The sequence below is a fragment of the Ornithorhynchus anatinus genome, chromosome 1 (genome assembly GCF_004115215.2).
Source record: "Ornithorhynchus anatinus isolate Pmale09 chromosome 1, mOrnAna1.pri.v4, whole genome shotgun sequence".
Classification (NCBI taxonomy): Eukaryota; Metazoa; Chordata; class Mammalia; order Monotremata; family Ornithorhynchidae; genus Ornithorhynchus; species Ornithorhynchus anatinus.
The window spans coordinates 25888900-25900977 of NC_041728.1; the positions used below are offsets into that span (position 1 = coordinate 25888900).

General features: G+C 44.4%; 1 protein-coding gene across 2 annotated transcripts in view; it reads right to left on the minus strand.

Annotated features, from left to right (window-relative positions):
• AP3B1 (adaptor related protein complex 3 subunit beta 1) overlaps positions 1-12078 on the minus strand; it is a 249431-nt gene that overhangs the window by 129595 nt on the left and 107758 nt on the right. For both annotated transcript variants that reach the window (XM_029079817.1, XM_029079872.2), the window contains exons 10-13: positions 10389-10443; positions 10201-10272; positions 6415-6477; positions 3580-3712 (exon numbers count right to left, since the gene is read on the minus strand). In XM_029079817.1, coding sequence (XP_028935650.1) covers positions 3580-3712; positions 6415-6477; positions 10201-10272; positions 10389-10443 — 323 coding nt within the window. The remainder of the gene's footprint in view (positions 1-3579; positions 3713-6414; positions 6478-10200; positions 10273-10388; positions 10444-12078) is intronic.

The window sequence follows — 12078 nt, forward strand, 5'->3', positions numbered from 1 at the left end:
CGTCATGTGTCTCGGGCCTATATTTTAGGCCTAGATACTGACGTTCAAGGGGAGTATTTTGCCACGAAGGTTCTAATAATAATAATAATGTTGGTATTTAAGTGCTTACTATGTGCAGAGCACTGTTCTAAGAGCTGGGGTAGATACAGGGTAATCAGGTTGTCCCACGTGAGGCTCACAGTCTTAATCCTCATTTTCCAAATGGGGTAACTGAGGCCCATAGAAGTGAAGTGACTTGCCCACAGTCACACAGCTGACAAGTGGCAGAGCCGGGATTCGAACCCATGACCTCTGACTCCCAAGCCCGGGCTCTTTCCAATTACCTACTAGAATATTTTTCAACCTCTCCATTGCTTCTCACCCAGCCACTGCCGAACCAGAGCTCCTATAACAGATCTATAGAGCAGCAATGGGGAGGAGGCAGAGTTGTGGCAGAACATCAAGGACCATCAGAAATATTTCCGGCTACGTACTGTCAATCGACTCCATTGGGGTTTAAACTCCAGTTTAAACCAAAAATTCAGATAAAGCAAAATGGAGTGAGAGTCACACAAAAAAAGGATTTGAAAATTTGAATAGAAGATGTCACGGCTCTGATGTTTAGCTGGGAAACTTACTTCCACATGACATAGAATCCTAGATAGATTTTTTTTTCATTCATTCGATTGTATTTACTGAGCGCCTACTGTGTGCAGAGCATTTTACTAAGCGCTTAAGCACTGTTCTTTCTGAATAAAATCTAACTGAAAATGGTTCATTAAAACTCACTTCAATATTAAATGCCGTGCTATAAATCAAATTCTTATTCACTTCTTAGGCACTCACAGGTAGTGTCAATGATTTGGTTTCATATTCTATAAAATGAAAATACCTGTAGTAGAGAGAGGAATCAGAACTTTTCTATATTTTTATCGCATATACTTATTCTGCTGATTGATGTGTGCAAAGGCTGAGGAGGTGGGGCTCCTCGCCAACAAAGCAGGTCGTGATTTGGACAACACCACTGTATTACATCTGGTTTAATCGATTATACAAAAATAACTTAATATTCTTTTCATCCAGTCATTACACCTGGAGGAGATACTATTGGGTTGGGGAACAAATCTCTACTCTAAAACGCTGCTACCAAGTTTCTTTTGTTAATATTTGTAAAACCTACCCCTCCCACATAGAGTTTTTAGGTTCTACGACCCAATCGCAATTTGGGGCGCACCGACACCGCTAATATCCTTTTCACTGCCACAGTGAAAAAAACCCGGCATTTTATCAACTTTCTCCATGTTGCTACCAATTTTTAGTAATATCAGAGTATTAAACTAAATTCAATTAAGGTATATAACATTGGACATTAACTTTGTGTGTAAGCGTTGAGCACTCAGCTAAGAGCAGTAGTAATAATGGCATTTATTGAGAGTCCACTGGGTGTAATGCGCTGTACTAAATGCTTGTAATACTCATTCCCATTATCATTAAAGCCTGCAGGGAATCTTTGGAGCCAGACTGAATTTCTCAGTGTGGGGAAAAGAAATAGCACCCGGCCGCTTCTGCATCTCCCCAAATCGCCCCGATCCTGAGAATTTCTCTCTGGGGAAACCTGTACTGACGGCAGCTTATGGTGTCAACACGGGTTCCCCCCGCTAGAGAATGAGACGAAGACCTGTGGTGCCTGAAATGCCGCCATTAATGGTTTGGAGCCCAACGGTGGCCAAGGATAGGAGGGCGACCGCCATCTGAGCTGCATCTTCTGGGCCGTTCCTTTTCCGGTAAGGTTCCAGGTCACCGACCCTGCAGTGAAGCCCTTCTGTTTAGAGGGGAGTTGATTCCTAATGTTCCTCCATGGTTAATTGAAAACTCTCTCAAAGATGCTGCCATGGAGATAATATTAATAGACGAAGCAATCAGGAGAAAAAATGGGGAGGGCCTTTCTTGGGAGTGTGGATTACCGAACAACTGACTAGAGTTTCAGCTCTTTGGCCTAGTGCAGAGAGCACAGGTCCTGGGAGTCAGAGGACTTGGCTCTAATCCCCGTTCTTCCACTTGCCTGCTGTGTGACCTTGGGAAAGTCACTTCACTTCACTGTGCCTCAGTTTCCTCACCAGTTAAGAAGAGGATTCAATGCCTGTTCTCCCTCCTACTTAGACTGTGCACCTGTTGAGGTTACTGGGACTGTGTCCAACCTTATTACCTTCTATCTATCCCAGAGCGTGGGCAAGTCACTTCACTTCTCTGTGCCTCAGACCTCATCTGTATAATGGGGATTAACTGTGAGCCTCAGGTGGGACAACCCCTGTATCTCCCCCAGCGCTTAGAACAGTGCTCTGCGCATAGTAAGCGCTTAACAAATACCAACATTATTATCATCACATGGCTCAGCACACAGTAAGAGCCTAGCAAATACCCCAATTATCATCATCATTATGTATCCTTTTGTCTTGCTTTATCCTAAAATGGAAGTTATGCTGCTATTTTACGGGAATCCACAAATTATTCCCATAACAACCACAAGAGTACATTAATTACAGAACTGCAATTTCAATAAGGGGAACTTTCTCATTATCAAAACAAACGCCAGCAACGACAGAAAAAATTCCTTAAAGTGAATCATTCCCTTCCAAAACTGGGCTGAATTTAACTCTCTAAGGCCGATTTCTCTGACACTAGGTGCACAAAATTCCCCAACCCCTTAAAACTATAGCCTTCGGGCAACACTTGGTTACTGGATAGCAACTCCCAAATCTTATCAAATGTCTACCTTTCGTTTGGCTTGCGTACTCTTTAGCTATTGGGAGCTAATGGATTTGGTAGTGCTGATTTTTTTTTTTAATTTAAGGAATAAATTTAAGGAAGGTCAGAACCACACCAAGTTCTTAATTAACTCTTACGCTTATACAATTCACATTACTTTGGATCTCACAAATGTATGTTGACCAAAAAACCACCCACATTTGCCTGTCTCCAGCACCCTCTGCAGGTGAATGGAAGCCAGGCCATACTAAAGTCCAAATCGGGGGAAAAGGCAACAGGGCCCATTATTACATTTTGAAGAATCGCAGGTAACAGATTAAACTGTCACGGCTACTAGAACGGATGCCTTTAAAAATCAGTTCCTCATCTGAACATCCACGTTTCTCCTCCCTTTGGAAATCCAAACCTCAAGTATCGCCAAGCAGTGGGTCTACCTCCACGGCGAGCGAAAAGGCTCCTGGCTGATTTGATTCAGCGTGGCTCAGTGGAAAGGGCCCGGGCTTCGGAGTCAGAGGTCATGGGTTCGACTCTCGGCTCTGCCACTTGTCAGCTGGGTGACTGTGGGCAAGTCACTTCACTTCTCTGGGCCTCAGTTACCTCATCTGTAAACTGGGGATGAACTGTGAGCCTCACGTGGGACGACCTGATGACCCTGTATCTACCCCAGCGCTTAGAACAGTGCCCTGCACATAGTAAGCGCTTAAATACCAACATTATTATTCACCTCCGAAGCCACCTTGTCCTATATATTTTTTTAATTATCTGCTACCACCTGTTGGCCTGCCAAGATTCACTCTGTCCATCACTTAGAGACAAATGGAATTTTTAGCTTACCATCCCTGTTGGACAGCAAACAAACCAGGCCGTTCAGGCAGGTGTCAGTCACTTCGGAGATGTTGGTCGCGCATCTGCCGATGGCCTGAATGGTAGCTGCCGCGAATTGTTTATCCTGACTCTTCACGTAGGTCTAAAGAACAGAAGGTTTCCATTAGCCACGCGCTGATCACGCCACCCGGAAGCCCCGCCAAGTGGCACACTGTCCCAAAATGTCTTCTGCAGACCCTATATTACACATCAGATGTTACCCTAACGTCGCGCTTTGTTAGGCTTTGCTTTTTAGTTTGGAAAATGTATTTTCACGACAATTCACGTCACCTGTGGCCTTGTGGGGGGGTGCTCTGATTCTAGAGAGGTAGTCAGGGGTGAGTCACCCAGAGACGGCAATTAGTCTGAGGGCAAGGTTGGAGGAGCTGATGAGAACTTGGTCTTCAGGGAGGTTTCAGTCCATTTAACTAGCAGCATCTGTGAATCTTTGAATAACTTACCTGCCTGAAGAAAGAATTGGTATCTTTCAGTGAGAGTGAGCTAGGGAATTGGGAGAATGAGACTCGGGGAAGCAGAAGCAAGGATTCGATAGGCCCTGCCGGCAAAGACGCACCATTTGGAAAGCAACATGGGACTATCAGAGGTAAAAACATCACCGAGAACGGGGTTTTATTCGAGATGTGGGTCTTGAACTATCTAGGTCCGACAATTAAAAAAAAACAAACTGGCCAACCTTTATTTCAAAACAGTGACGATTACTCAGAGTTCTTGGCGAGGTAAATACAGAGCAGCATGCTCTGCTGATATTCAATAATAGTACTTCATAGAAATTTCACGTGCTACAGCAATAATTCCAACAATAACTGTCACCTTGAAAAGGCTGATTAGATCCTCCCAAAGAAGTATAACTACATGAAAAGTATTCACTAAAAATAAGATATTAATGCTATGGCAGAGTTGTCTATTTAACCAAAATTTTTAAAAAAAGGTGATCAGTAAATAGAATAATTGTGATAATGACAACACACTGACAATGAACCACAACATACAGACACATGAGTACTCTTAGAAACCTCACACTGTTTTTCCTTAAGACATTTTCGGGGACTCTCAACTTCAAGACTGAGAAGTGGGGGAAGGTTCCCGGCTGGCGTAAGCCTAGAGACTTAAGGCAGTGGGAAGGCTGCGACAGATTATCTGTCACCAAAGGTTTGGTGACTTTTGCTCTATCCCCCTTAGACGGCAGTGAATTCAGAGAGCAGGAGGGAAACAGCCACAGTTTCCTGGGGGTCGCTTCCAAATTTAAAGTGAATGCTTGATTATTTCCTGGGGGAAGAAGAGGGCATTTCTACCTGGGGAATTTTCCACATGGGGTAACGGTTTCCCTTGAAATCCTGAAAAGTGACTTTTAACTTAGAAATAAGCAATGAAAAGTCCATTTCCTCCATGTGCCCCTAGTTCCCCGCTGACTGAGGATGGTACAGCCCAGCTCAGTGCTCCCTGAGTATCAATTTGGGCTCTGAGCAGCTGTCGGGGGATGGCTAAGCAAAGCACACCTTCGAAACCTCCTTTAACCTCTTATCTTCTCCTAATCTGGGGTTTGCTCTCCTGCTGTCGACTGAGCATCTACCAAGGGTTTTTAATCTCCCTCAAGAAATATGGTACCAGTAAAATGTGATTCCGGTACTCCACTCTGGGGCATTTACTTGAAAATCCCAAACAACATCATCAAAAAAAGCCTAAAAAGGACCTACCAGAAATGCAATATGAGACTGACACCTTGTCTACATTAATCTCACTGATGCATAAAACACTTGTGATTTTAGTTTAAATTTTCTAGATTAAATAGAACTGGGGAGCCTTACATTTAGAAAATGGCACGTATATACAGTGCTCATCGCTAGAAGAACAGGCGAAAGGTAAATGTGTAATCAAATTTAATTTTCCAAAAGTAATTTGCTTTAGCTCAAAATTTTTCTTACTTAGGTCCCTTCCTCTCTGAAGGCAGCAAAATGTAAAAAATTTCAGCTCTCTGCACTTTGTAAAGCAGACTGATGATTTTACAAAGCAGAAAAAAGTACTTTCGGGGCTTCTTCGAACAGGAGAGCAGGGGAAAATCTAAATAAATATTTAAAATAGACTTGTACTGCACTAGATAAACATGTTTAAGAAAAATTCTCCATTTAGGTTGCAAATGTTAACAGCTTTATTTTATCTGATATATTTTTGTAATATGTGAACAACTCAATAGAATAACTGGGAATCTAATAAATAGTATAGGAATAAGCCATTTCTAATTATTAGCCCCTCAATCGACAATTAAATTTAAATACAAAATATGGGTCTTTATCAATGATAGGACAATTTCTATTTGATTTATAACACTACCATATGCTTAAAAATCAGCAAAGAAATCCCCTCACCTAGAAGAACTCATTTCCTACATGAAGCAGGGTAGATGACAACTAGCTACATCAGGAATGCCAAAAGCTGGTGTAGACTCTCCTCTGATTCCAGGTTGGCCATTATTTTCATTCGTTCAATAGTATTTACTGAGCACTTACTATGTGCACAGCACTCTACTAAGCGCTTGGAATGTACAATTCGGCAACAGATGGAGACAACCTCTGCCCAATGACGGGCTCACAGTCTAATCCGGGGAGACAGACGGACAAAAACAAGACAACATCATCACGATAAATAGAATTATTTCCCAGCAATCCACGCGGTGGGCCAGAACGAGTCCTCCAATGGCCTCCGCAGTCCCCGCTCGGGCAAGATGCGATACGGCGAACGCCTCGGCCACAACCCATATGAACCCAAAGAAAACGTCTGTCCACCAACCTGGAATTCTCGAAGCAGCGTCGATATGTTGGCTTCATTTGCCAAATTTGTCAAGATCTCCAACTGAGAAAGAGCACACGTATAGTAAATTTTTCAGCAGGACCAAAAGTAACCTTCAATTTGGCCTTACTTAAAGGCTAACCAGTCCAACTTCTCTGCCTATAGTCAGGTGTTAAACTAAGTACGGCCACCTTGTCATGACTCCTCCTCCACTCACTGCCCCAGGGAACAACTGGACCAAACCTACCTGCTTGCTCCCTCCTTGCCCCAGTCTGAAAGTACATCCAAGACCCCAGTCCTCCAGCCCCCGTCACCAGGAGCAAGTCGTCACAACCTTCAGAAAGGGCCAGCAGTAGAGAGCCACAGGTCACCCCAGGCCAGGGGCAGGAAGGCATGGGTCACCTCTCAGCAGGGACTGAAAATTCAAATCATCCTAGCTCAGAGCCCGAAACGGTGGTGATCTCTAGGGACAACTGTGGACCTTCTTTTGCAAAACACTAGTTAACCCTGGCTTCTCTGATACCGTACTCTCCTGGTTCTCCTCTTCCCTTCCTGGTCACTCCTCAGTCCTTTTCACCAGCTCTTCTTTTGCCTCCCATTGCCTAACTGGGGGGGGGGGGGGGGTGTCCCCCAAGGCCCGGTTTTCGATTCCCAATCTACGCCCACTCTCTTGGGAAGCTCATCTGATTTCACAGCTTCAACACCACTTCTTTGTGAGTGACTCCAAAATCCAGCAGCAGGTCAATTTACTGTATTTATTGAGCGCTTATTATGTGCAAAACACTGAACTAAGCAATTGAGAGATTATAAAAAAGAGTTGCTGTATATGACCACTGCCCACAAGAATAATAATAATGATAATGGCATTTGTTCAGTGCTTACTATGTGCCAGGCACTGTATTAAACGCTGGGGTGGCTACAAGAAAATCAGATTGGACACAGTCCCTGTCTCGCATGTCCCTTAATAAGTTCCCAATCTAGCAGACAAGCGGAATATTAACTAGCCCCAGAGATAACTCCCAATTTTAGCTTATTCTCACTCCTCTCCCACTATCCCTGGTTCTCACGTTTCACTCCACTGAAACCAATTTACTCACTATGCAATGTTCTTGTCTCTAGTGATCAACCTCTTGTCCACACCCTCCTACCTACCTGGAATTCCCTATCACTTTACATCGCCCCCGTCCTCCTTCCTACCTGAAATTCCCTTCCACGTTATATCCCGCTGCCTACGGTCTCCCCATCTTCACGAACGTCTCAAATCACATTTACTCCGGGAAGCCTTCCCTGATTAATCTTTCATCTCCCCACCTTATCCGCCCTCACTACTGTCATTCAAGCACTTACGTACTTGGGAACTCATCCCTCCTCCTTTTCATTCAATCGTATTTATTGAGTGCTTACGGTGTGGAGAGCACTGTGCTAAAGTAACACATATGTACATCATATTCTCTGGCCCTTCTCCTATCTGTAATTTATTTTATTGCCTGCCTCCTCCACTAGACTGTAGGCTACTTGAGGGCAGGAACTGTGTCTACTATGGTGAAGCAACATGGCCTAAAGGAAAGAGCATGGGAGTCAGAGGATGCGGGTTCTAATCCTGACTCTGCCACTTGACTCTTGGGTAAACTTGGGCAGTAGCTTAATTTCCCTGTGCCTCAGTTTCCTCATCTATAAAATGAGGATTCAATACCCGTTTGCCCTCCCTCAGACTGTGAGTCTTATATAACAATTAATAATTATAATTATGGTACTAAAGTGTTTACTATGTGCCAAGGACTGTTCTAAACGCTGGGATAGATAAAGTTATTTGGGTTGGACCCACCCTCTGTCCCACACAGGGCTCACCCTCTTACTCCTCATATTACAGCTGAGGTAGGCCCAGAGAAGAGAAGTGACTTGCCCAAGGTCACACAGCAGACACGTGGCGGAGCAGGGATTAGAATCCATGACCTTCTGACTCCTAGGCCTTTGCTCTATCCACTAAGCCATGTGGAACCGGGGCTGTGTCCAACCTAATTTGTAATAATAATAATAATGTTGGTATTTGTTAAGCGCTATGTGCTGAGCACTGTTTTAAGCGCTGGGGTAGATACAGGGGAATGAGGTTGTCCCACGTGAGGCTCACAGTCTTAATCCCCATTTTACAGATGAGGGAACTGAGGCACCCAGAAGTTAAGTGACTTGCCCAAAGTCACCCAGCTGACAGATGGCGGAGCCAGGAATAGAACCCATGACCTCTGACTTCTAAGCCCGTGCTCTTTCCACTGAGCCACGCTCTCTCCCTACCCCAGTGCTTAGAACAGTGCTTAGCGCATAGTAAGTGCTTGCATCTACTCCAACGTTTGGCCCACAAGGACCTCAATGCCACATCTGTTATGATCTTTACCTGTTCTATGGTACTTTCCCAACCACTAAGCACAATACTCTAGTTATTAATTCACTGAGATGGATTCCTTCCTCCCATAGCTTCTGCTCATCTTCTTCTGCTATCTCACAGAGGTCGTGCTTCCTCTCCTTGGGAGTGAAAGGGAGGACAGAGGAAGGAAGCTGCCCAGAAAACACAGCCCACTGCAGATTCCAAAGCTTAAGGGTCTGGAGGCCCCGGGCCGCCTCGGTGGAATCCTTTCATCCCAGAGCTCCCAGTCACACACAAACAGTGTGATCCTCACATTATCCTCTTGAATAAGAATTAAAATTCTGCTATCCAGAATCAAGGGGCAAAGCCAGTCAAGTTACTGAAGAGTCTCCTAGATTGATCAAAAGGGTATCTGACTTGATATCACTTGAAAATGAGCAGATAATCTACAAAAGAGAAGATTGGGAATTGGTCCAGACCACTGAATTCCTTGTACATTTAATGAGTTCAGTTATGATTTCTACTCACCAAACTTTACATTTTTATATCATCACTGAGCTCTTCAAATAGAGCACAGGAGTCTGGGTTCTCCTACCATACAAGGATGGGCTCTTTTCAACCCCACATTGAAGGAAAACTAGCACCGCAGTGCACACGTCCGGATCCCTGACATTTTAAACGGCATGTGTATTTTAATTTAACTTCCACCGTCCAGTAAGGGTAGCTCAATTCTAAATTGGGTCCAATTTTGGTTCCCACATCAACAAAGATATGCATTACACATCTCAACCTTCAGGAACATATGACATCTCCTTTGGAAAAGGGTTTCTCTTTACTTTATTTCTATTAATGCCTTTCTCCCCCATCTAGATTATAAGCTCGTTGTGGGCAGGGAAAGTGTCTTCCAACTCTTTTCTACTGTACTCTCCCAAGTGCTGAGTACAGCGCTCTGCACACGGTAATTAACGCTACCACTTGTAGATCAGCCGGCTGGTGTCAGACATGAGATGACCTTAATCCCTCCCCTTTCCTAACAACCCCAATGCAGATACTGAATGCATGCAGTACAGGTTTACACAAGGAGATAATTAGAATGCAGATCAAAAATGCAAATCCCACAGGAAATTTTATTTACCCCTCCCTCAGCCTCCCAGCACTTAGGTACATGTCTGCAATTTATTTATTTATATTAACGCCTATCTCCCCTCTAGACTGTAAGCTTGTGGGCAAGGAATGCGTCTTCCAACTCTGTGACGCTGTACTCTCCCAAGTGCTTAGTACAGTGCTCTGCACACAGTAAGCGCTCAATATATACGATTGATAATGACTGATGATGAAAAGGACTCCAGCCTGCCTATGGCTTCAGGGAACATTTCAAACAAAGATCACATTAAGATGGTAGTCATGAAACTGAAAAACATCCATACCTTCAGAATCTTGATCATAGTTGGATCTGTTGATCTGACATAGAAACTCTTCAGGTAAGGTTCGAACGTACCCTAGTTTTAAAGAAAATTTAAATGGTCAATGCTTAATTCATTCACTGCCATCAGAGAGAACTTATTAAGCCCCAAAGGGTGCTTGGCACTTAAAATCTATATCGTAGTTAACATACCTTTCTTTGAATAGACATAGTGGCAATATTCTGCAATACAATGTACTGTACCTCCCTAGAAATCAAAAAAAGAGTATCATGGGTTACATTTTTCAATAAAATGACACCCGGAGAGAGCAATGCATTAAAGCAGAGAATCAGCAATATATTTCATTTTGAAGGAATGCACTTACATTTACTGCTAAAAGGCTTTTAGCAAATCCTGAAAGTTTATGACTATGGTTTCCTAGTTCTGAAAAACTATTTTTGCCTAAAACTATCAAACTAGGTTTGATCTGTCAGGAAAAAGGGCTTAATACCTATCTTATATTTTAATGCTCAAACCTTGGATTGGGAAGCAAATGGCTACGCTGAGCACCTACAGGGCTTCGTGGCCATTCAAACTGTGAACGCCAGTTTGGGGGATGACAGGAGGTAAAGGAGTACTTGAAAGAAGGGACTGGGAGATGGCAGAGGGATTGCCTCAGTGAACCACGGGGGAGTGGGACATACGAAACTGTCCGACGAAAGGGGTCGAGGAGATGCTAACAATATGTCAGTTGCTATGTCAGGGTTTTAGGAAAGCCCCCAGATTTAAACCAATACTGACATAAATAACTGAAGAAAGGAAGCAGTCTTGCAGCTTGGACCAAGACGATAGGGATAGCTCCACAGAGTACGTTCGATTTATTTTAAGTGTCTCATTCATTCATTCAATGGCATTTATTGAGCGCTTACTGTGTGCAGAGCACTGTACTGAGCACTTGGGAAGTACCGATCGGCAACAAATTTAAGTGCTTACTATGTGCCAGGCACTGTCCTCTATGTGCCGGGGTATCTCTTTTCCTAAAAAATAGCCATCCCTTGACTGCCCCCAGCTCCCTCCAGTTATTGCCCTACCATTCCTTTCAAAATTCCTTGGGCGAGTTCTCCTCAGAGGCGGTCTCCACTTCCACTTATCCAAATCTCTTCTTCACTGACCCCCAATCTGGCTTCCATATGCCATGGAAACCATCCTAAGGTCACCAACGGTCCTCTACTTCACCCTAATCCTGCTAGACCTCTCAGCTGCCTTCTCCAACTGCCCACCGCTCCCTTCTCCTGGGAACATGATCTAACCTGGGTTTCACTGACACTTTCCTCTCCTGGTTCTCCTGTCTCTCTGGCCGCTGTCTCTCTCACAGGCTCTTCCTCTCTCTCCCACCCTGTAACCGTGGGAGTCCTTCGGGGCTAAGTTCTCGGTCCCTTTCTATTCTCCATCTACAGTCACTCCTTGGGAGAACTCATTCATTACCATGGCTTCAACTACCGCCTCTACGTAGATGATTCCCAAATCTACATCTCCAGCCCTGACCTCTCTCCTCCTCTGCCGTACTGCGTTTCCTTCTGGCCCGAGGACATCTCTACTTGGTGGTCCCACCGACAAGTCAAACACGTTCAAAATGGGGCCGATCATCTCCCCACCCAAACCGTGCCCTACCCCACTTTTTCCCATCGCTTAGGAAAACAGCACGGCCTAGTAGAAACAGCATGGACCTGGGAGTCAGAGGAGCTGGGTTCTATTCCTAGTCCTGTCAGGTATCTGCTGTGTGACTTTGGGGAAGTCACAACTTTTCCGCACTTCAGTTCCCCCATCTGCAAAATGGGGACTCAATGCCTGTTGTCCCCTTCTGCTTCGACTGTGAGCCCCAAAAAGGACCTGATCGTCTTG